At 37.1% G+C, this 27,214-nt stretch overlaps 1 protein-coding gene across 1 annotated transcript in view; it reads right to left on the minus strand.

Moving 5' to 3' along the window:
- Positions 1-7,372: 7,372 nt before the first annotated feature.
- LOC132103118 (myocyte-specific enhancer factor 2D-like) overlaps positions 7,373-27,214 on the minus strand; it is a 63,260-nt gene continuing 43,418 nt past the window's right edge. The window contains 8 exon segments of the mRNA XM_059507959.1: positions 7,373-7,553; positions 7,555-7,654; positions 13,008-13,221; positions 13,866-13,988; positions 16,345-16,375; positions 17,476-17,651; positions 21,693-21,749; positions 23,562-23,769. Of these exon segments, the coding sequence (XP_059363942.1) occupies positions 7,509-7,553; positions 7,555-7,654; positions 13,008-13,221; positions 13,866-13,988; positions 16,345-16,375; positions 17,476-17,651; positions 21,693-21,749; positions 23,562-23,769 (954 nt within the window). The 3' untranslated portion in view covers positions 7,373-7,508.

Raw genomic sequence — 27,214 nt, forward strand, 5'->3', positions numbered from 1 at the left:
TGTCTGATGATATTTTCTCATTTTAGACAAAAAACAAAAAAAACAAAAAAAAAGTAGTGCTCATAGATGGACAGATTTATTACTGAGACGAAATGAAAATTCATGGTGGAATACAGCAACATCAAACACAAAGTACACAAAAAAAACACCTTCATACATTCACAGAAATTAAACTAGACAAGATTGCTCAGCGCAGTGTGTGTAATTGTAGAATGTGATCTCTGTAATGTGAGTTAACAGCTGTCGTCTCGGGATAGGAAGGCGTTGTACTCCATGACAGCCACGGGCTGAAAGGATTCTTAAAGATTTACTATAAAGCTTTACTTCATGCTTGTTGTTTCTGTACCAATTAGACCAGCAGTCAGTGTTAAAAATATAATACTTTTGTGTATTTTCACTGATCTATGTTATTATGGAAAAACCACAACATTTTGGATTAAAACTTCAAAATTGTAAAATTCTGAAAAGATTAATAAAAAGTAAAATAGCAAATCATTTGAGTTGGTGTTTCCTTTTTATTATTTTTTTCATTTTACAATTTTGATCATTATTTCGTTAAACTCACACTTTTTTAGACATTTAACACTTTTTTTGTGTGTTTTAAAAATACAGTTAAATATAGATTTAAAGTTCTAGGTTTTATTTCTCCAACCATTTCAGTTTCAGTGAATCAGAACTCCACTTGAACAGGCTAAAGTCTCTCGGAGTTGGAACCGAGTGCTGGTAGCCACACAATAGTGCTCTGAGACAAAGAGGCCACACTAGAAGAAAGAATGAATAATAGATGACATCACTTCCTCATCTCACTCTCTGGTGCCACCGATGGGGGGTGAAATGGGGCAATGGTGGCTTTATTGGATGAACACATCAGCCCTTTACCAAACATCACTTTCACCAGAATACATAGTCAGATAGGAACTGCTGCCATAACATCCTGTATAAAATAAAATAGAAATTAGTAGTCATATGACCCACTAATACAAGTGGGATTTACAGAGTCTTTTAATAGCTAAAACAAAAGTGAGGCAGCAGCTGGGTGGTCAGATGCTTCAACACCTGTTTCATGTGGAAGAGGACGCCACACAATCACCCCTGATGCAACCGCGTGCAACTGCACAACCAGCCTATTGAAGTGACGATCTGATCCTGCTGAAATGACAGAGGCTGTTATTTAAATCTGATCTCGATGGCATTCACACGTGTCAATGTGAGGGCTATTTGAGAGGAATGACCACAGAATCCCGAGACCACAGCTCTACAAATAAATCTCAATAAGCCTGAAATCTGTTCAGAGGCTGAGTGACATTCAGCTCTCTCTACCATCTGTCTGTGTTATTGATTGCTATTGATTATCAATGTCAGATAGTGAGTGACTGAGTGTTTTAAAGATTAGACAAGACCCGACATTCATCATCATTCATTTAACTTCTATATTCTAATGCAAATGTGTGACAAATCATTACTAATACTTAATGTGCATGCTGTTGTTTCCTCTACCAAAAATTATGTCTCTTCCTGGATGATGTCCTTAAGTAACTTTGGTTAGTACACAGAATACTACAAAACAGAATGTAAAGTAAAAAACATATGGATAGACGACATTTTGATTGTGGAAAGAATATATATATATATATATATATATATATATATATATATATATATATATATATATATATATACATATATATATATAAAGGGAAATGTTCTTAATAAATTGCCATTTTTAATGTCGGAAGTAATTTGGTAATGAAATAATTTTCATTTAGAAATTTCTAGTAAATTTCACAAATAATTGCAAGTAGCACAAGTAATACACTTAATGAAAAGACATTTTAAAGAAGGAAGACTGAAGTATATTATTTTCTTGTAAAACATACTTCAGTTAACTTGTTTTATTCACAACGAGTTTAGAGCTAGCAATATTATTACAAATTTACCCATTCAATTATATAAACAAATATAGATTTGCGATAAAACAAATGTAAATAATATGATTATATTTTTTCAAAATTGCGATTTGAATATTTTCTTATCCATATAATAAATATATAAGGGTAAACCAATGGCCTTTATAAACACAATTTAAATGAAAAAAATTATTAAGTTATTATATTAGAAAAGCAAATTGAATTGAAACTATAAGCTGGTAGCTTTATAGTTTGTAGCTGATTTTATTAATTATATATTTATTTTTTTATATTAAAAGCTAGAAAACATAGAATGCATTGTAACCGATCCCTCTGCCTGAGGGAAGAAAATACCAGCTGATCACGAAGACTAAGATATCTCATTGCATTGTGAGATTTCATATTGATCTGCCGTGATATGCATCCAAATATGTCTGTTTTGATGAGTAATTAGTAGGGTCTGTTTAAGCAATGCACGTTTGTTTGCCTGTTTCATACTCTCAGTCCTCAGACAAACGGTAGCCTGCTGGAGAGCTGAATCAATCTTAGTACAACTGTTAGAGAAATAATACAACAATACAAATAAAAGAGCACAATTATGCATGAAACTACATTAGAAATGGTTTGTGTGTTTAAATGCGAAAAATAGGTTGATTTGTCATCAAATAAGTGGGGACCTGTTACAAACAGAAGCACAATGGTTGCACCAGATTCCACAACTGACAAACTCAGCTGACGCTGTGCTCAGATGAACACAATGTCATTGAACTCAGTGCCACACCACCAAAACACACAATCAAGGTCATGTCACTGTGGCTGAGTCACTGTGATCTGTTGGTGAATTATTTGTGGCTTTTATTTCCAACAGCAAACCCAGTGTCTCTGAAAGGGGAACCACATTCTTACACAATTAGCTCAAAACCCAAAATTTTATCTCAAAGCAGTCTTTCTAATTAAATTTGGGTTCAAATAAACTTGGGATAAAACGAAACCGGAGACCTGAATTTCCTCTGAATTAAAGCATGTAGGTATAACAGAAAACTGATTTGATGAGGGGAAGGACAAAAAAACAGAAAAACTTTGGTTTAAAATTGTGAATTTTGTAGCAGTGTAGATGTGGTGAAAGGCTGACATCTAGTGGCCGGATATGAAAATGCCTTAAAGGGAAATAACGCAGCACAGTTTAAATAAAGATATTGTAAAAGGAAAGGCCATAACAGTCCCCTAAAGTTTCAAAAAGCCAGGAGATATATATATATATATATGACATTTATGTTACAAAAAATATTTGAAGTTTGCATTGTGAAAAATAAATATTAAGCAGCACAACCTGTCATATGACACTGAAGATTATATGTATATATATATATATATATATATATATATATATATATATATATAGATATATATTGTTATAATACTTAACAATATTACTATATTTTTGATCAGCATTAGTGCACAAAAGTGGGTTAAAACATTTGAATAATCTTACAAGCATCAAAACTTAAGTATTTACTTTTAGGATTTTGTCATACTTTTTATTGTTTGAAAGACATCTCTGCTTGCCTTCTTTGTTACTTTATGATTAAAAACGATTACTTGTTTTTCTACATTTGTCAGTCACTTTAGAAAAAAGTGTCTGCTAAATATGTAAATATAAATCTTATGAGTGTACAGACAACAAGACAAACCAACTTACCGTTTCATCCAAACAGAAACTTGTAAAAGACAGACTCACACTTCGGTGTAGGTCAACTTGTCTATTTAATATATAAAATACAATAAAACATACGCAAAAGGGGAGGGTCATAAAGGACAATGGATACTTTGGTACAATAACAAACACTCTTTTGTAAAAGCAGTATAGAATTTGTAATAACATATTCAGTGCATACTTTATTTATGAAAATATACACAAATTGTATATCATTCTCCGAAAACAACAGAACTTTTTTTTTTGTCTTTTTCTTTTTGAAAACAAAACTCAAAGCAGACTAGCCGAACACAATATATTAGCTATAATTTTTCTTTTTTAAACTTTTTTCTTCAATTTCTATTCTAGTTTTGTGTGGTATATTCTTACCGAAATTACATTTCAGTTTATTTATAATATGACTCATTCTTTGCTTGTCTGATGCCCATGCATTGTGTCTGATCAGAATAAATTAAAAGTGTGGGTGTCCCACCTTAACTATGTGTAGATACTATTGTACAATTGACTAAAAATTGCAGCATTGAACTGGTCATTCTATTGAACCTGTTTTATCGCTCCCCTCAGTTAGCAATAATTACTAATATTACTACAACGGTTTTGTTTTACTTAATAAATCGTGCAATATTAGTAACACCCCTCTGAAGGACAAAAAAAAAGACAAAAACAACATAAATGAAAATGAAAATATATTTATATAATATTCATATATAATCAAATTAAATGAAAATAAAATTGGATGTCTAACCTATACGAAAAAAAAAACAGCAAAAAATAAAAACCGTCTCTCTTAATTTATCATTATTATTATCATCTGTGATGATAACCATAATGGTAATGATAATCATCATAATAACAATTATAATAAACACAGACAATAAAACTGTCACCAGCACAAATTAACACGAGAAAAAGTTATGTGAGAATCTCTAGACATCATACAAAGGTAATACAGGGGCCAAAGTGAACTATTCACCCGACGATTGTCTTTTCTTTGATCACTCAGATTCCTAATTTTCTCACGAGGTCCATGCAAGAGCTTTTCGAACTTTGTCTCAGCCTAAAAATCAACATAGCCAGCGCTTCGAGGCACCGGACCATCCCTGGCACGACGCTTTACCGTCACCGGCCGTCATTTTATAAACGTACATAGAAATCACTGCATTTGTTCATAGCTCAGGACACAACAGTCTTTAAGTCAGCGGGAGCACTGCAGAGGCCTCGCTCTGCTATGATACGGTTCTAGAAAACATCCGCCCAGTAGCTTTAGAACCTCAGGGATACGAACGCAGGGCTGTGATGAGTCCCAACAAACGCTTACTCTCCCGGTACTGCATCCATCATGTGTGTGTGTGTGTGTGGAATCTGGTTTAACAAAAGGTAGGTCACCTGTTGAGGTGAAATTAAATGGCTTCTGTCTTCCTCTGTGAGTGAAGGAGTGGGGAAAAATGAGAAAAAGATAAGATAGGAGAGGATGACGGGAGAGGTAGAGAAGCCAATGACCGACAGGTGAGTCTCACCTTCAATATAAATATACTAGCACTTAAACTCGTCTTATTTTAGAGGAGAATATGCCATATTTGAAATAATTCCCTTCTCTAATGCTGTCTTCACTTAATCTGTCGTCATTTCTCAAAATCGTCTCGGAAACATCCTTCATCTCTGTCACTTGGAGAATACACTAATGCACAGAAAACGATTTGTGTACACAACTGTCACATCTGCAACACGTGTAAAGCCTAATCTAGATTTCAGTACAACAATCTTTTTTTTTTCTTTGTTGTCTTTTTTCTTTTCTTTTTACAAAACGTGACATATTTCTTCTATTTTTGTTCACAGTTAAACGTGAAGCGAAAAAAAAACAAAACAAAAAAACGCCCTGAATGCTTTAAACGTCTTATAGGAGGCTGTATTCCCTTCGGAGCTGTCAGGGAAATCATTCTAGAAAATTCTTGTTGGGGGGAATAGAGGTGTAGAAATGGCGAATAGTGGACTGACTGGTCGTGAAAATGGAAATGCGAGCAGGCATAAATCCCTCACGTGTCTGTCTAAAGGGGTGCGAGCGGGCAAGGGGGAAAGATTTTAAAGTGCGTGCCATCAGCATATAAATGACACAAAAGAGTCACGCTTAAAAACAGTCAAATCCTCCTTCGTCTGCTTCTCCACCTTGCTAACTTACAACATGGTACAGTTTATTTACAGGTAGAGGTTGACAGAGACGGTTCCACTGAGATTACAGCGCGGTTTCAGAAAGACCCAGCAGAATATATGTGAACATACATCGCTATGTACAATCTCAACGCTTCTCACACACACACACACACACACACGCACACAGCGCTACACCATCCTCCATCTCTTTGTCAGCTGAAATGAGCTAGCTGAGATGTGTTTGCCATCAACTCTTTCGCTATAGACTTGTTCTGAAACACTGAGAAATTGTGTATATATGATCTCAAACATCTAAAAAAACTCGCCATTCTGAGTTAAACAACTTTTTTTTGACCACTTTTCACTTATTCCTGGAATCTTACAAACAATAATTAAGCATACTCATCCCATAAAGTTAACTAATCTCTGAATTACACAGCCAGACGAAAATAATAAATATAGCATAATGTGGCCGACCGCTGGACAGTTACACTGCAGGCTGATACGAACACGTCTGTGTTTCCTGCATGCCTGGATCTCATTAGTACAGATAGATCTACATTTCCATCAACCACACCACATTTACAGTCCACACATATGCAGAAAAACAAAGACGCGGAGTGGCATTTGTGCTTCGATCTCTGCTGATAGACACACGCGTCTGAGTGTGCAAGCGAGGGGACTGGTGCGAGGTTACAGTTCGACGAATGATGGAAAACAAACATGATCGAGTGGAGCTTTTTTGGTTGAATTGTGTTTAGCGATCGAATGAATGAGCACCTCTGTCTCACAGCTGACACACGCACGCACACTATGCGTAGTTTTTGCACAGTTAGAAAAACAAAGATCCTACTTAAAAGTTGTTACAAAAAGGAACGGGAGCGATTCTAAAAGGCAGCTGCTCAAACAGATAGACAAAAAAACAAACAAAAAAAAAACTTAAAAGCAAGAGAGAAAGAGTCAATCGAGAAGATAAATGGCAAATTTAACCATTCATACAAAAACAAAACAAAACAGAAATCAATAATAAAAAGAGATTGACAGGCTTGTCTATGCAACATAACAAGCTGTTGTTATGCTTTTTCGACAGAGCAGTTCTGATTGGGTCGATGGTAAGGCCTGTAAAAGTTGATCTGAGATCCAGACGGCCTTTCTGAGCAAGGGGCGAGGATATCAGAGATGTAACATCTGGTACATCTCTTTAGTCTCGTATACGTGAATACGTTTACACCTGGATTGGCAAGTGTGTGTGTGAGGATCTAGTGCGTGTGTGATCATATATGCATATTTTATATAAATATATACACACACACCAGTAAATATGAGTGTGTCTGAGAGTGAGACAAGAGTGAGAGAGACAGGAAAAGAGAGAAAGACAGAGAGACAGGCGCATGCATGTGTCTAAGTGCGGACTGAGATTGGCTGCTGAAAGCAGGTGCCACTAGGGGTGTGTTTGTGTCGGTGTGTGTGTATGTGCGCTTTCTCTTTCAGCGTTTATGTGACCCAGGTGTCCAGTCTCATGCGTTTGACGCTGGCTGACTCCTGCTGCTCTGCTTGAGCCGGTTGCTCTCCGGAAGTTCGGAGGAGACCCAGGCTGGCGGAGCTGAAATCAGGATGGCGCTGCTGCCTTCCGTCGTCTCGGTCGCTTCCCTCGTAAGAGCTGCCGTTACTGCTGATGCTGTCGACCGGAGAGCGGCCGGTGGGCTCCAAACGCAGCGTCGCTGGATACTGGGTCACAGTTAGGCCTGACACGCCACCTGCTGCCCCGGCGGTGGAACAAGGGGTGCTGCGATCCCGGTTAGGAGACACTGGCTCGGATTTGATGCTGACGTTTGGGTTAGTGTTAACCGTCAGAGTAGCTCCATGAGGGATCGTTCCCACGGGCCTATGGTAGAAGGGGAAAGAGAAGAATAATTAACATCATGGATATTGCTATCAAAAAAGATATAATATACATTTTAAATTTGACAGACATACGGCACCCAAAGCTTTACCATGTTTTGCACTACCTCTGAACAGCCACATTTCAGCATTCCATCAATAATAGTACAACAAAGCAGCTATAAGATGCACAGAAGTCAGACAAATTATCTCTGTCCCTTAACTCCTGTTAGCCATGCAGTCACAACTTGATCAGCCTCCTTTCACAAAACACAACATGCCACATACCCTTTACTGCAGTGAGTGTGTTTGTTTGTGTGTGTGTGTGTAGTTAGACGGCAGCCTAACACACTGTACTTAGTCTATTATTGGGATTAGACTTAACTATTCCTGTGGTTTTCTGGAAAGAATTGGAAGGGAAAAGGAAGGAAAGGGAGGGGAAAATGGAGAAGAGAGGAGAGGAGAGGAGAGGAGAGGAGAGGAGAGGAAAAAGTAAAGGAACTGAAAAGAAAAATTAAAGGAAAAGAAACGGGCAAGGAAAGAATAAAAGAAATGGGAGAAACAGTAAAGGAAAAAAAACTGAAAAGAAAAAATTGAAAGGAAGAGGGAAGGAAATGGAAAAGAAAAGGAGAATAAATCAAAAAGGAAAAAGAAAAGGGAAAGGATGTGGATGAGGATGAGGAAAAGCAACAAAGAAATAAAAAAAAAACAGAAAAGGAAATAGAGAAAGGCAAACAGGAAAAAAAGGAAAGGAAATGGCAGAGGAAGAGAAAATAACAAATTTAAAAGGAAACAAAAGGAAATGAAGAAAAAGAAAACGAAAGAATGTAAGTGAACTAAGGGAAAGAGAGATAGGACAGCGAGAGGGTGAGTGGAAAGTGAAACATGGAGAGTTTGGTCTTGTGGTTCTGTACAGGTTGATTGATGATGGTGCAGGTGCTGTTTCAGTATGTTCTAATGCAAAACAGAAAGAAAGGCCAACTCAGCAAATCACTGACAAAGACAAAGCCCAGCTTCCTACAGCAAAGCAGCCAGAGACTGATAGAGAGAGAAAACAAAGAGAGCGAGCGGGAGAGTAAGCGCCATTAGCGCACAGAAAATGGCCACAAGACAGACAACAAACAGAGAGAGACGGAGAGAGGAAAAGCCAGATACAATACCAGCTGATCCCTTCCTCCCTGCCCAAGAACAAGCTGCCCTGAGATGTCACACTGCAGAGAGAGAGACAGGCGAAACCAACTCTAGCATCGACAGTAATCAAAGTCATGTGACAAACACACACGTACATCACAGCAGTTACTCATCTAAAACAGTTGAGAGACAGACAGGTGTCTGCACACAGTTAACATGGACTGCTCAGCAGGAGAAAGAAACCCAACTGAATGCTTACTTCTAAAAACAGAAATACATATCCCACTGTCATGCATAGCGGAAAGAGTGAGTCTTCACCCGTCTGGTCAGGAAAGGCCAGGTCACGCAAGTCATGGCGCAAGGGAAAATTATTTGAAGACATGAAAACAGAAGACAGGGTGGCAGAGCAGCGGGGAGCTCTCATGGCTCCATTAGCATTTATATTAGAAGGAACAGAGAGTCAGGGCCACAGTGGGACGTAATGACAGGTTCCTCAGGCATAACGAGAGAGAAATTCATTTGGAATTCACTGTATATTTGCACAGATCGCAGCAGCTGCTGCCAGGAGGATGGGAAGATCTGATAAAGTGGTGTGAGGTTTCTGTATTACTGATCAATGAAATCTGCTCGTGGCTGTACCGAAGACATGACAATACTGTCTCAATCCTGCTAAACCTAATACCTACAGCATATCTGGAATAATATTTTCTTCTTTGAAACAGAGTATGGAGAAGCCACTGATTATGGAATGTATTAAAACTACTTTTACATCTTCTTGAGGTCAGTGAAAGAAATCAGTTAAATGCACAAAAAACTTGTAGTTGAGTTATAGAGGGAAAGGCAGGACAAAACAAAAAATACAAAAATGATATGATGTGAATGATGACATTATATCATGTATAATAAGGAAACAGCTAGTGACAGAAAACCTACATTGATCTTTTGCTAGGCTCTTCATGCCTTGGTTACAGTTGCTCACTCAGAGAAGCTTTAGAGAATGTCCCATAAGAGTGAACTGTGCAGTGAAACTTTCATCGCTTGTACTATGACCTGACTCGACATGCAAATTAATTAAATACTTATGTTTAAATAAGCTGCTGATGTTTTTTTCATTTTCATTTGGAAATCCAGAGCATCATTGTGTTTTTTTAAATTTTTTACTTTGGTAAATAAATACCACCCTTATCCTTTCTGGATAACTTGTATCACCACTAAATGTGCCCTTGAAACAATGTTTTACTATATTATTGGATAATATCATTACAATTCTGTTTGAAACGATCAAAACACAGAGCATAGATTTACATTAGAAAAGATGTAACTATACTGCAAAAAGAAAAAGAAAAAAAGATTGTTCACGTGAACACAAAACAAAGATAAAGTTTTACATTAAATTTAATTTGTTACCATTTCTTTGTAACTTTGTGAACTTTTGTAACTTTATTAGCAATTTTGGGGTGACACCTGTTTGTACACCCAATTATTATTATTATTTTTTTTTTTTTTTTCTGGTGTAATAATATGGTGAAATGCAGCCATTGCTATTGTAGAATTGGCAACATATTCAAGGCAAGGCTTAGTGAAGGGTCAATTATTTATGAAAATTTCAGTAGTACAAAATCACATTAAATATATTAAATTCAGGATCTTCAACAGAGAACACTTTCTTACCAAAGTGACTACAAATAATGCACAAATATCATATTAAATGGGATCTACTAGCACCGGCATGTGAAAAAAGCAGACCTAAGAATTAATATGTGCAATATTTAACTATATTGCTACTAAAATAATACATTGTATAGCGTATTATTGTGCATTGCTGTCTATCAAATGATCATCTTAAAATAGTTGCAGATAAAGTTTAAAAGCATTGACCTACTGCTGTGCTGAACAGCCTGGTTTATATAATGTGTGGTTGCTTGAAGTGATTCAGAGCAGGATATGCTGGCGTGATGCTGGCCGGTTACAAACGGACGGACGAATGAACCCCAGAGAGTCCTGACCCACTTGGGAGGACATGATGGAAATGTCTGTCCTACTTTCGAGTACTAATCTCTACCTGCACAGTTATCAGGACATTAAGTGCTACATTTATTAGAAAAGCACTGAATTCTTGTGTAACTCTGATCATGTCGCGCACAGGATGCTGGACAGTAAACAATGAACAAGAAAAATATAAAAAGACACACATAAAATGCTAAATTCGGATTTAACAAGCAGAAATCTCTGATTTTGAGATGGTCATCTGTGAGAAGACGAAAGCGTGAACATTCTTCAGCATGGTCCGAAACGGTAACCATGACAACTAGGCCATGGCAGGTGACAGACAGGACAGCGGCATGTAATAGGCTGACACACTGCACCCACACAATATGACTGGCAACACAGAGAGCCCACGGTTTGACTAGCTGACACAAAGCACCCATAAGGCCCCATTCACCTGAGATTAGCAGCCAGACCAGAGATGCAGTGAGCCATCTCTCCGTTCTGTTTGTCTGAGCCCCACATGCTGTAAACAAATGAGAGAGAGCACACAAACACACACACACACACGGCAGGTTAGACCTGCACTAGAAATCAGCAAATCTGTACTCAGCATTAACAGAAGTGGCCCCTCCCTCTAAGCTAACGGACACACTAATGAGAGCGTAGCACAGCACTAACCCCGCTGTTAGCAGGCATTAAAGCCAGACTAGAACACCTCCATGTTCACCCCCCAAAGAGAGCAATGAAAAAAAAGGAAGAAAAAGAAGAAAACGTCTGTGTGGGAGACCAATTGACAGTTATTTAGGTCAATCTCTGAGGAAGAATACGCAGACATTAGGTTGTGCGCTACTGATGATCACTAGCCTCTGCGGTCATTACTTCTTGCTCATGTGATTGCTAATATGACATCATGACCCCTGCTATACTAATGAATACGACTGAAAAAAAAATAGCAAAATCACACCAAAGTATATGTATGCGCCGGCTAATAATATAGCATAAAGCTGCCCTTGATCTGTGCCCCAGACTATTATGTAGGTAGCGCAGGCTTTCAGCGGTTCACGTCCTGAACATAAAAACATCATATTCAGGGTGCCTAGATGTCCCTGTAACATAGTTTTGACTCACAGAGTGGTTGTGATGCTTTTTCAAGAGCTGATGAAGCAGAGACACAAAATGCAACTAGATTAAAGTGTTACATTTATGTGTAGTAATAAGATTGCAGATTTATAATGTAACAACGAATGAGCTGCTTAACTTAGGCAATAACGTCCATTTTTTCTAGGAAGGACACTAGTTAGTGCGAATGCAGCCTCTTAAAATTTATTTTAGCTTTAATGTTCTATTTTAATGTTAAACAGTAAGACTTTACAACAAGGTGTAATTAATTCATGCATTAGGTATCTCGAACAGACAATGATTTTTTTTTTCATTTATCAATTTCATAGATAATCATTTATTATCTAAGTTGATAATTTAAATGAACTTATACCTGAAATGTATTAGTATACAGTATGTAAAATGAATATTTTAACATTTAATAAATAAATACTGTAAACAAAAGGTTTGGAGGTGATAAGATGTTTTTGAAAGAAGTCTCTTATTCTCACCAAGGCTGTTTTTATTAAATCAGAAACACTAAAACAGAAATAGTGTGACATATATTACAATTTAAAATAACTGTTTTCTATTTAATTTCTCTTAAAATGTCAGATGTGATCCTTCAGAAATCATTTTCTGCTCAAAACATCTTTTATCATCAATGTTGAAAACAGTGCTGTTTAATTTTTTTGTGGAAACTGATACTTTTTTTTTTAGGATTATTATTATAATTATTTTTTATTAATAGAAAGTGCAATAGAACAACATTTCTATGTTTGGTTAGAATTTTAACCAAAAGCCTTTAATATGACGTTTGATCAAATTTAGTGCATCATTGCTGAATAATTATATTTAGAAAAATATATAAATCATATCCCAAACTTCTGAACAGTATATTAATTTTGACTTCATGTTATCTTCAGCATTAAATCTATTAAAATATATAACCTTATTGTAAAGGGTAAACTTTACAATATCTACCTAGATACAGAAACAGTCATCTCTACACTGAAGACAGGAAGTAGATGTGGTGCATGTGGGCTCACACGACGGACATGTGGTTAGTGAAGAACCAGGTGCATGTGTGAGTAGGTGCGAGCAAGAGACAGAGAGGCTGTAAAAGGCAGAAAACCTACACAAGGTTACTGAGGGAGGCCAGAGTTAGCTGCTGGGGTTGTTGCTGCTGCTGCTGCTGAGGCTGTTGCTGGGATACGGATGGCTGCTGCTGTGGTTGCTGGGATACAGATGGCTGCTGCTGCTGTTGCCAAGTGGTCATGTTGCTTGGCAACAGTGAACCCGACGGCGTAAAGGCCTGGAGGGCTGTGAGATCTGCACTTGTTAGCTGGTACTCTGCATGAAAACAAAGATAAACATTTTATGCATACCGTATTTTTTGGACTATAAGTCGCACCTGAGTATAATTCGCATCAGTCCAAAAATACGTCATGATGAGGAAAAAAAAAACATATATAAGTCGCATTTATTTAGAACCAAGAACCAAGAGAAAAAATTACCGTCTACAGGTAGACTACAGAAGCACTGAGCAGCATAGAGCGCCCTCTCGTGGCTGTAGACGGTAATGTTTTCTCTTGGTTCATTTCTCTCGGTTCATGTCAAATTAATTTTGATAAATAAGTCGCAGCTGACTGTAAGTCGCAGGACCAGCCAAACTATGAAAAAAAGTGCGAGTTATAGTCCGGAAAATACGGTATTTATTTACAGAGCGCTGTAGTTCTGATGATTTATATTCATGTATTTTTTCCTTTCATTTTCAAAATAAACTATTAAATGGAGCCTCGAAAGAGAGGTCAAAAATGGGGAATAGCAGAATATTAAGTGCAAAAGAATGAGAACAAGTAAAAGAACGCAAGTAGAGGAGATAAATTAGCCATGACCTTGATTTTTTCAAATCTCTCTGGAGTGTAAACTCAAGCAGCAGAGCACATTCATTGGTCTCTAATGTGTGCAGGCCTGCGGAGTGACGTAACTCTCACCTGTGTTGTAGGCGGTTGGCATGGAGAATGGAGTCAGGAGGCTCGGCGTTGCCACCGAAACCACTGGTGTGGTAAGAGGCTGGGTCACTTGAGAGGCGCCTAACCGCTGAGCATTCTGGAAAGCCAGAGGGACAGAAAACAAAAAGAGAGATAACATAAGATGACTGAGAAGCACATGAGCTCACTTTCTGGGCAAGGAAAGAATGGACATAAACACCTCTGAAAGATCTGTACATGTATGCATATGAATTGCAATCTTCAAATTTCAGACACTTCTGAAGATTAAACGTTTTAGATCATTTTAGAGTACTCAATGCAATCTTGATAATAGTAATAATCAAATATTATAACTAACAAAGTCCATGCAATCAACGTGAGCTCCACAGCTTCAAGCTGTCACTCTAAACATCTCTCTAGACTCTAAACTGAGTGAAACTGAAACTCTGAAGGGCTCAACAATAAGGATGGTTGAAGGCAAGTGTGAAAGCGTTTCGGGTCAGGTGACAGAACAGATATTTCTACTCTTGGTTTATATGATGTACTAGGGGTTGCACCGACTAATCGATTAGTCGACTAGTCGATTTCAATGCTCTGCCATGACGCCTTAAGCTTGATGTCGACTAGTTGCTGGTCCTATAGAGGGTCGCAACAGAGGGAAATAGATACATACTCCGAAAGTGCTCCACAAATCATGTGTGATTATATTACTGGATGCTTGAAACTGAACAGGAGAATGCACGTTTTAAACAGCTTATTGTAGAGTAAATTAATTGCTGTTCTAATCTAATGCGCTGCTGAACTCTAACGCACACACATAGGCTACAGACAGCAGCTCGTACTTCACACGCAGATTGCACACAAAGAATCATTCAACGCTATTCTGTGATTTCTCAGTAAAAAGCTTAGAAACTAAAAAGTTCTATTAATTATTTCTTTATAACTAAATCCTACAGCTTCACAACTGGTAGAGAAACGCTGCCATGTAGAATTAATTCACACATGCAATCGCTCTCACTAATTCATTCATATAAATGTAATCTTTACTGTGCTCCTTTATCTGTAACGTTATTGGATTTAGAATGAGCAGAAATCTGTGCTAAATATAACAACCCAAAGACAAAAGAACCATGTGGGCAGCGCTGTCATGTGCCATAGCTGTGCACAAGGTGTTTTTTTTACAGCTCCAAGCTTATGTTCATTAATGATGTCATCAGTGACTAGTTGACTTCGATTGTCGTTTTGAACATACTACTGAACATTGTTGTGAATTCTGCTCATTAAAATATGCCACTAAGGTAATATTATTTAGACCATTATTATTATTTAGGTAATAATGTTTTTATTTTGTAATATTCTTGGAAGTATCAAACTAATATAATATTTTAAATCATATGCAATTATTTGTAGTTTTTAAAATAAAACTATAAAAATATATATATATAAAATTAAATATATCAATATATTTTCCTTAAGAATATAATATCATAATATAAAATAATATGAAGAAACATAATAAGATGTTGCTAAAGATAAAATGAATGTATAAATTAATATAATAAATATATACAAAATAATATAATAAAAATAAAATAAACTAAATCATTCTTTGTGGTGGGGCTGTGGGAAATGTTGAGACTCACCACACAAAAAATCCTCATTGTTGAGCCAACTTCTCAATCATGCTGAAAAAAATCTAAACACTTCACTACAAAACACACAGTAACAAAATTGGTTGAGTGTGTCTGCAGGACAAACCAGTGTCAAACATTTGCATTTAAACCCCATGGGCGCTTGAAAGTCTTCTTGGTTCTAAAAAGGCACTGAGAAAGAGGACAATTTTTTTTTTGTCAGAAAGACTACCATGATTCAGCAGTCACTGGATATTGGTTTGCCCTGCTCATGCACGCACTCACAGATCCAGAGGCTGAGATGGTTTAAACTCCCTCCCTTTCCGCCCAAACTCAAATGTGCATGCACTACACTTAATGTGTCATTGGACCACAATCATTAGAGGAAAAGACATCAAGAAGTTAATGTAGGTGGGAGAGAGACAGACAGACAAATTGATCTCTGGAGTGAGGTCTTCTGCTCCGCTGAGCTCCACATTTGATCTAGTGTGTCTGACTCATGTGAGATCAACCCATGCATATGTGCATTTCGCCTTGAGTGTGTGCATTCATTTAAAACCGTACACAATAATCAGGCAGTCAGCCTGCAACTGAATAAACAGCACACATTTATCTCCAATTCACTGACCACCAATTAGATCATATATGAAAACACTGTATACACATTTTTTTTTTTTTTACAAATTAAACTCTTTAATCAATAAAATTTGATCAGTGAATAATGGCGTGAATAAAAAAGGTGAAGAAAAAAAATTGTTCAATACACAACATCCATTAACCATATCAAACACTTGTCAAATGTTGTGAAACCATTCACAGCACAACAGTCAAAAAAATTTGAGCTGTATTCACCTCACTCACCAACTCCAGCTCTTCATCTGTCTGCGAGGCCAGAAACAAATAGATAACAAAGATTACAACTCCAAAACACAAGCCTTGTTTTACACCTAGTTTCTGTCTCGGATGATTTGAAGTGACCACTTCTCGTCAGAGTTTGAAGGAAAGAGTCTTTATGATTGCACATATTACTTACATCAGTATGATACTGCATTCTGATGTATGTGCAAGAAGTAAAAATAATAAATATAAAAATGGGGGAACACTATTCAAATATACTTATTTTTTAATTTTAAACGAATTGTTCACTACTCATTTTTTTTTTAAATCAGTCACAATTATGCATAGACGGTGGATTATATAATCTGATTTAAAAAAAATAAGTACTTTTAATTAGATTAGATTCTTAATGTATTATTATTTTCCATAATTCTTCCCTTGTTTTCTTTTTTACATTTCTCTTTACATTAAAGTTTTTTATTGCTTTTAATTCAAAAAGTTGTTCAAAAAATTATAGATATATTTTTTTCATTAAGTATTCATTTTTCATCAATTCATGAACCCCAGTTCACGAAACCCTGACATAATGTGATGTTTAATGCACTTCATGCTGTTGATATTTATTTTTAAATAAATACATACATAAATAACCTTTTAATTAAATTAAATTTGAATAAATAAATAAATAATATTTTAGTTTATTTTCCTTTTCTTTAAAAGCTGCTTGAAACAAGCCCTGCTCTACAAAATGCTAGTTGTGGTGACAATTTTTCAGACTGGTTGACACCTTTATTTAGCACTACCCATCTGTGATTGAAGCAATCTGGATGGATTTTAAGAGCAGGTGCAAATGAGGTCACACACACACACACACACACACACACACACACACACACACACACACACACACACACACACACACACTGAGAGCAGACAGATGTGAATGAATCAGCTTAATGTATCTGACAGCTTTACTTCACCCTCTCACAGTCCCTGTGAGAAATTCCTTTGTAGCATCACATTGAGAGTCTAGACCTGTTCCCATCTCTAACATTAGCCCTCACATGAAGTAACACGGAACAGTTTTGAGATTTGATGATGTTTGACCCATTGAGGCTCCTGTAGAGTAATGTGGAAGTGCTCACCAGCTGCATGAGACCCTTGCTCTGGGAGGTGATGACCCGAAGGTCCGGTTTACGACTGTTCCCCATCTGAGTGCTGGACGGAGGGGGAGATTTAGCCTGGACTGCTTTCCCCAGGTTGTTTCCGTTGGAGACTGAGAGGAGTCCTGGGGAGGCCCTGGCGCTGATGTAACCATTGGCTACAGAAACAGAAAGAGAACCAGGAAAAGACAGCAAGACGTCAACAGAGGACTGCTGTTTATTTACAAAAAAAAATATATAATAAACCTTGATTGATTTTTTTTCTCACCAACCCTGAGAAACACTGCATTTCTTGAACAAAGAATTCAGATACATGACCACGGTCATATTTTCTGTTTTGTATCATTTGTATTGATGGGAAAAACACAATAATTACCCACCATGGAAAATAATCCTATTAGGGTCTCCCTCACCATGGCAGATGTGTTTTCAAATACATTGTGCTGCAAACCAAATGCTCTATTTTTTTTTTTTTGGATTACAGCTCTATTATGTTGTTACAGGATTATTAATTGTTACTGGTTTTTAGGTTGGAGAACTGCATTCCTGTCAGGGAGGAAATGCACGCACAAGCAGACACACACAGGGAAGGGATCAGGGTATTTAACTGACACCAGTTCATCCTGTTCCTCGACTTTCTTCCCAGCTTTGTAATTGAAATAATTTTGCTCTATTTTGTTTATGACGTTGTAGCACATGTAATGGCTGATCTAATCTGATTAGTAGTCAAACTCAAGGCCAGTGTTTGCAGAGTACATTATGATCTGCGTGTTATAGCAATGGCCGAGAGAGAGAGAGAGAGAGAGAGAGAGAGAGAGAGACTGGGGACTTTCCCAATGTTTTCCCACATTCTGGTACTGAATACCACTATTCTCTCAGCACAACATGAATGTCACTTGATAGTGCTATGGCAAAGTACTGATGTCTCAGATGTATAGAAATATCCAAAATATTTATACTACAAATATTTTTTGCAGTGCTATTTTAAGATGCTGCTGCAGGGGAGACGGGGTTGGTTGGCTACAAGAGTTGGATGGCACAGGGTAAATTTATGGTTCATAATAGGGTGCTATCACAATGCAGCACAGTAACATGGTGTAACTTCATCTGCATTCACAGTCATAGATTCTATCAAGACTATCATGACTAAAACCTGTCTGACAAAACAAAGTCTAATAAATAAATAAATAAATACAGTATATATATATAACAATCTATGTTAGTTAATTAAAATGGGAACCAATTATATTTTAATACAAGACTTATAAGAAATCGTGTTTTGGCAAATTCTTTTGGCCAAATATATGAAAATGTGTTATATGTGCCTGTTTTATTATTTTTATAACAATAATAATATATATTATATTTATGACAAGAGTTGGGTTGGTTTTATATACAAAAGATAATGAATAAAGTGAAAGCCAACCAACCCCAGTCTTCCCTGCTGCTTCTAAACTATAAGATGAATATAATACACTAAATTAAAAACGCCTATTAAAATTAGAGGTGTTCAGTTTATGAATCATTTAAGAGCTCCAGACTGGAGAGACATTTGCAGTTTGATATTTTACCTTATCTGAGCTCTGGTTACAGGGCAACAACAACTGCGTGTTGGGTCGCTAGACATGTGTGTGTGTGTGTGTGTGTGTGAGATCAACAACCGCGTCAGCAGCTCTGAATGGAAAGAGATTGCAAAGGGAGCTGCAATTCCTTAGCAGTAGAGAAGAGACATGCTCAGCTGTTCTCTGCCTCAGGAAACACAGCATTAAGTTCAGTCTGGTTTTTAGAGGGGGGCCGAGACAGAAACATATGTATAAACACACTTGTTTATGCTCTATGAACTTGGGTCAGAGAGTATGCTGGAAAATATAGTGGATATAAGCATGTATATGTGAGTGTGCTGTTTGTGTGAGTAAATACGTGTGAGTGTTGGTTGTAAGCCTCAGCTTCTACTAATCTCCACTTCAAAAGGACTGACTGCCTTTTTTTTCCGTCTCTGTCCATGTCTCTCTCACTCGCTGTCCCTCTCTCTCTTGGGAATGGTAGGAATGCTACATGACGTCAATGCTGACATTCCCAGAGCAACAGCTGAGAATGGAGGGAAGGGAGGGACAACGGAAAGCGCGCGAGAGAATGAGACTCAAGGAGTGGTTATAGACAGAGAGATAAGAAAGTTTCTTATGGGAAGAAAAAAATAAAAATCACTCCACATATACAAAAAGTTTTTCTTTTGATAACACTGTTCAAAGTTGAGTCAGATGAAGAACAGCAGTTTGGTAAAAGCAGCATGGGAATTCTTTGTCAAATTAATTAATTTATGTAAAATAATAAATAAGGAAAAATAAAAAATTTTTTACTAGGCTAATAATTTAATATCCATTAAACATTAAAAGTCACAAGTATGCCATTGTTTTAGTGTTGCGTTTGTCAATGAAAATTATGAATAAAATATAATCATCAACGAACCTTCATCACGGGACGAAAACGAGACGAGACGCAACATAAATGCTAGTCATGTGACTATGATTATAATTAAATGTATAATGCAATATTGTTGACGAATAAAAACGAGACTAAATGTGGTTTACAAAATAAAAACTATGCTAAAATGTCTCTTCATTTCTGTTGAACAAAACGAGACTAAACGAAATGTTATAACGTTAATTTGTCTCATTTAGTCGCGTTATTATTATTATTTTTCAGTATTTCTGTTTCCCGAGTATCACTTCAGGTGCTGCATTAGGTCGCACTGCACAGACGCAGGCGACGTCACTTCCTCAAGCCCCACTCGCGGCATAATTTAGAAGACGTCAACAAACAAAGTTAAGTCTGACACAGAGACAGGGACTGATGTGTGTACTTCTAACATGTTTGGTTGGTAAAATAAATTATGTAAATTCAAATCAGAGTGTCTTCAGTGTCTGGAATGGATGGAGTCTATAAGGCAATAATAATATAATAAGATAACCTTGTTTGAAATGGGTTTGGCTAAAATAAAATTTTGGTTTTGTCTATACTACTAGGTACTTATACTATATTAACTGGGTTAAATAGAACTGCATTACTAAAAAGAGTTTAAATAGACTAAATGTCATTAGTTTTCGTCGACTAAAAGTAGACGGAAATAGTCATGGATAATTCTGACTAAATTAAGACTAAAATGCTCATACTTTTAGTTGACTGAAACTTGACTAGACTAAAAAGGACATGGACATGACTAAAACTAATAAAAACTAAAATGACAGCTTCACACAAAGACTAGACTAAAACTACAATTAAAACAGGCCACCAAAAACAACACTACATTGTTGTATAATTTTTTTTCTCAATTGAATTCTTGGTTAAATTTAGGTTTAAATTGAATTCTTCACATAAAAAACTAACTCAAAAAAGGCATGGAACACCAAAATAAGGCATATTCATTGAATGTGCCAAAGAATACACCCACAATCCCGAGAAACCATGGGGGGTGTTTTTCAAGTGACTCCACAGCCTCTTCACTGATTAAATGTTCACATTTTAAATGCCCACTTAAAATGTCCATGAGACTCATGTGCTCTTTGATGATCAGAGGCAGGAGAACCTACAGCTGTCAGGGACTGTCAAGATTGGCTGTGAGGAGAGAAGGGAGTGTGACAGAGTGGGAGGGGAGGGGACAGAGCATGCTGGTTTAAGCTGGGCATTCAGAATGTCATGAGTGAGATATGAAAAACAGCTGAGAGGGGAAGAGTATGGGAAGACATTTATGCAAGGGCACATAAATGGAGAGGGAAAGAGAAAAAAAACCTAAATGATAATATAAGAAAATGGAAGGACGGAGTAGGAAAAATGACATCTGTGGTGTTGACCCATAACATTCATGTAACTCGGGCCCCATGGTCCCATGACGGTGTTTACGAGCATGCTTGGAGGGCACAGTTAGAGCTTCAGCTGTCACGAGTAAACAGGTGTGTGAGTGTACAGTGGATGTCGGATCTGATCAACCACTTTCAGTTTGTTGTGTTCGGACAACCTCATTTTCATAGTCACAGTCAGATCAGCTCATATCTTATCGGATGAGATTGAAAACTCTCATTCCACTCTGCAGGTCTAAAGCGTGCCCTTCGATTTCAAGCAGTTTGACTCACACTGATGCATTATTCAGGTGAAAATGAAGAGGCATTATCAGGGCCCTCTAGCTAGTAGGAGAAAAGACTTACCCACAGGGCTTGGGCATGCTCCATTTGAATTGTTGAGGTCACCTCCCAGAAGAGCACCTGGAAAAAGGACAAAATAGCTTACATGAAGGCTGAAATTTCAAGTCTAGTGTACAGAATCTAAATCGAGATTGAAAGCCAAACGAATTTGGAACAAAACAAGTTTTTGGACTAATGGAAATAACATTAGTCTTAGGTGATTTGATCACAAATAGTCAGCCAAGACAGACTGTTGTTTACACCAGGTATGAATGTGGCTTTTGGGGCATGGGATACAGAATTTTAAGGGAGAGTCTTATTTCTGGTCTATATAGATTAATTTTGGTGTTTCTTGGACACCAAATCAGCATATTAAACTGATTCCTAAAGGATCAGGACACTGGAGAATGAGTGGAGTAATAACTGCTGAAAATTCCGTTTTGACATTACAGAAAAAAAAAGGCAACAGTTATTTTAAACTGCAATAATGTTTCACAAATGTCCTTTTTTTCTGTGTTTTTGATTAAATAAATGCAATCTTGGTGAACAAAGCATTTAAAAAAATCATACTAACCCCAAAAGGTAGTGAAAATATTGTGCATACTGTGCAATACAATTGCTCATGTATACTTTTAAACGGCCTCATTTATGTTGCACAACTGTGGCTATAACACTGTCCACCTTCCCTGCCTTGTGGAAATAAAGCTTTTATTCCATTCTTAAATAATTAGATCAAGCAGTTGTTTTATTTCAAAGCTTTTTCTAGCAGAGATTACATGTTATGTGAGTCAGTAGTCCTTCGAGTTTCCAAGGATGCATCAGGACAGGCGTTTACACTACAAATGCGATGTGTCCCTGACCACCTGCAAAGGAGCTTTAAGTGATCAAATTACAACGAGACTGTTTACAGTTGTATGCCTCAAGATGTTTATACCAGGTGTACATGCTACAGCTCAGTTGATACTGACATACTGAAATGAAAACTTCACAGAATTGGCTGAGGTAAGACTGCATGATGTAAGGATGTATAAATATTACAATTCGGGTCAAAACAAAGATGCTAATTATTTTAATGTTATGAATGATAATTGATAAACGACCTGCATTACAATTTTGTCTTAAAACTTTACAAGAAGCTTCCATTAGTTAAAACAGGTTAAAGCACTAACAATCAATGATCAATAATACAGTTTTGAGTATTTTTTTATTTATTTATCTTTTTTTACCATTAGTTAATAAAATAACAACTGTTCATTGTTAGCTCATATTAGCTCAGGCCCATTAAATAATATTAACAGATTACAACTTTTGATTTTAATAATGTATAAGTAAATTAACATATTTTGTATTGTAAGTTCATATTAACTAATAACTAATGTTAACAAATATAACTTCATTGTAAAATGTTACCAATTCTATAATGTTTTGCCAAATAAATAAAAAAAATACATAAACACTAAAATCAGTCATTTTAAATGTTGCAAGTGTGATTTAGGCATTTACAAATGTATAATGTCCAGTAAATTTGCTTAAGATAACATTTTACAGTGTTATTCAACTGCCATTAAGTGATGACAAAGGTAATCTAAATGAAAAGCACAATTTCAGTATATATTCAATATCATCCAATGCCAAATAAATTGTAAAAAATCTGTAAGATCAGCTAGAAACAAAATAAGAAAGATCAGTACTATGTAAGCACTCCAGGAGGAGATGAAGGTTTGGCAGTCACCTTTATGCATGAAGCAGTGGTTTATATATCTCTGAAACAGTTGCACCAGGTAAATCTGACACCCACAAGGCAACATTATAAGCTCATGTACACAAAATGAGCTACTACTCTTCTTTCTGTTTTGCTTACTGGTAGCACCATTGATCTGCTCAGGATTTTACCTGCACTGGCAGGTCTCTGTGGCAGGCCTGGAGACACCGTGTTCCTCTGCAGCTGTGGTTGCTGTGGCGACAGCAGGCGTGGGTCTGTGAGAGTGGAGGTGACGAAGGAAGTGGTGACATGGCTGCTGGGCTGGCTGAATGGCAGAGGGCTATGACTGGACACCGGCACTGTGACTGGCATGGAGAAAGTGGGCGGTGGCACTGTGGACTGAGAAACACAGATAGAGAGGGAAACGTTATTGGCTTAAACTCGCCCACCTGCATTCACATCAAGACATTGCGCAAACGGTCACACACTGGTTTTAATAGCATGCAGAGACTTGTGCAAACATCTTCAAAGCAGAGCATGTGAAGCTACAAGGTGCGGAGTTAATTTTGTAAGACGTAAAATCTGTTGATGTTTTAGTGTGAATAATCCAGGCTTGAAATGAAAGGAACATTTGCATCTAGATTTCACTGAATCATCCGGTGTTTACGGTTTTATTTTAACACTTGTTTCGTAGCCCAGGATTTTACTCAATTTTAGTCTGCAACAGTTGTCTTTAAACTGGTAATATGGCTCTAGGGAATAACCCACCACACACAGTAGGCTCAGGTGTTTCAAACAACGGGCATGTGGCCATGACAACTCCTGAGTCAGCCGATCTTCGTTCTCTTGCTTTGTGAAGAACAATTAGCCAGCTTCGGCAATCAGTGTGGGCTCAAACTGTCCAGATGCTCTGATGGAGACCCATTTTCCCATGATCCTCAGCAAAACCAGGGCTTCTAAATTTAGAATGTGGGCCACAGTAGGCCTTCTGTGTTCTGAGTGGGACCCAGTTTCATAGAGTTGGTCTGGCTGTTCCTCTGTCCTTCTCCTTTTCTCCTCTAGCCTCTCTGTCTGAGCTTCAGCAGAAAAATGTAGTTTGAAATGTGCAGATTATAGTCACTACATTCTTAAAAATAAAGTTTCCAAAAGGGGGTTTTCACAGTGACGCCACAGAAGAGCCGTTTGGGGTTTCCAAAAGAACCTTTCAGTGAACAGTTCTTAGTTCTTAGTGTGAAGTACATTTTAATAACCTAAAGAACTTTTTTTTTTCTTTTTTTGCAATGGAAAGGTTCCATGGAAGTTGAAGGTTCATGGAATATAGATGCCATTAAGGAAGTTTTAGTTTTAAAGGGATAGTTCAACCAAAAATGAAAATTTGATGTTTATCTGCTTACCCCCAGGGCATCCAAGATGTAGGTGACTCTGTTTCTCCAGTAGAACACAAACAAAGATTTTGAACTCAAACTGTTGCAGTCTATCACTCTTATAATGTAAGTGGATGGGAATCACAGCTAAAACATACAAAAAATAAAAAAACATACACAAACAAAACCAAATTAAACTCTGCAAGTCGTGAGGGTACATTGATGTGTAAAGACATGATCGGAAAACGATCGGTCTGTGCAAGAAACTGAACAGTATGTATATAGTTTTTTTACTTCTGATGCACTGCAATGGCTGAACTGTATGAGCGCCTCATCAAAACACGGCCCAGCAGGTGAGGCATCTTCTTCTTCTTCTTGCTTTATGGCGGATCACAAACTTATAAGTGCATTAATGCCACCTATCTCTTAAATGGACCATCGACACTCAATCTACAATCTCAATTAGGAGTGTCAATGGTCCATTTGAGAGATAGGTGGCAGTAATGCACTTTTAAGTTTGTGATCCGCCTTAAAGCAAGAAGAAGAAGAAGACGACGCCTCACCTGCAGGCCGTGTTTTGAGGAGGTGCTCATACAGTTCAGGCACTGCTGTCCATCAGGGGAAACAAAATATATAGATACTGTTCAGTTTCTTGCACAGACCGATCGTTTGTGTCTTTACACATAATGTATCGTCACAAGCCGCAGGGTTTAATTTGGCTTTATTTGTGTGTTTTTTTTTTTTGGTTTTGTTGTATGTTTTAACCATGATTCCCATTCACCTCCATTATAAGACTAACAGACTGCAATGGTTTGAGTTCAAAATCTTCGTTTGTGTTCTACTGAAGAAACAGAGCCACCTACAGTACATCTTTGATGCCCTGGGGGTAAGCAGATAAAATCAAATAAAAAAAATTAGGTGAACTAACCCTTTAAGATTGTGAGAGTGACAGCTGGGTTTTGACCTCAGACAGCTTTATTGTTATATCCGAATATGGGTAAACATTTCCTATAAATACTGTTGGTTTTGCAGAAATTACTTCTAATGAGATTCTACTGATGTCAAAGCTGCTTTAAATGAATATTCCAAATTAAACATATCCAAGCTACGGTTCTGGAGGGAGTAACCAATGTAACATATGCTATATGGATAAGACTGCGGAAGAAGTAACTAAGTTCCAGTACTGCACGCAGGCCAGGCAGGGTGAAGGAAGGATCATTAGTGTGAGATAAGCAGCTGGTTTTAAAATATGGAGCACCAAGACAGAAATAATCTAATTTGCTAGTCTAATTTCTACTTTCTCAGCCAGAAAATGCAGTCTTACACTTCTGATGTGCCTTTAACAACTGAATATAAATACAACAGACTCAAGATTATGTCAGTCTAGACACACAGACACGCGATAGTCAACTGTGATAAGAACGACACTTGGTACAGAAAGAAAGACCGTGTTACGTTGACGAAAACATGACCAGTAAAGTGAGAAAGACTGACTGGTTTAGGAAACAAGTCGGCAAATCATATTCACATGAAGTCCCTTTGGCTTGGAGATTACTGCAGATCATGAGGAATGACCTTTCAGGGTCAATAAATAGATTTAATTTACAATATATATTTTGAATATAATTTATTCTGGTGATGGCATTTTCAAACTTTTTAATGGTAGTGTACATCCAACATGAACCGATACAAAAAAAAAAATATATATATATATATATATATATATATATATATATATATATATATATATATATATATGCTGATGCACAATACTGAAATATTACACTTTTTTTTTTTTTTTTTTTTTTTTTACTTAAATTAAAAAAGATAACAATTCCAGAATATATATTTTTTTTTCTAGGAAGAAAAAAAAAATCTCAAGTAAATTTCCTCACAATCCAGCGGCATCCACTGAAATTGCCATTTTGACAGTAAGTGGTGAATATATAAAAACTCATTACAAACTGATCATTTTCCGGCCTGTTAAGTAGAGCTTGTAGTACACATGCTGCTGGGTGTCCCCAGTGAGAAGGATTAAGGTTTTAGCTTTCCTTCCTCGGGCACTCATGCTGGGATTATGTGGGAGAGAAGAGAGAGGTGCTGGATGACTCTCTTTGTGCTCCGGCCCGTGAGTGGTGCACTGGGCAGAGAACGGGAGGGAGGCGAGAGAGAGGAAAACTGACCCTCCATCAGGTGACGAAATGCTTTTTGGATGTAGCTACCAAGCAATTTCTATTGTCCAGTCCCATTAGCATTAGAGAGAAAAGAGAACGCAACTTACTACACTAATCAGTCTCTGCTGCCCACATCATGTTGAGTCACGTTCATCATGTAAATGATATCAAACTTGAGCCCACGATACACTGAGAAAGCGAGCAGCACTTTCTTGTTTCTGTACCTTCTGAGAAGAGATTCCTCATGCAGAACTCATGCATAAAGCATCATTGACAGTGCTTTAATGAAAATTATCTTCACCGACG

Source organism: Carassius carassius, chromosome 24 (assembly GCF_963082965.1).
Source record: "Carassius carassius chromosome 24, fCarCar2.1, whole genome shotgun sequence".
Lineage (NCBI taxonomy): Eukaryota > Metazoa > Chordata > Actinopteri > Cypriniformes > Cyprinidae > Carassius > Carassius carassius.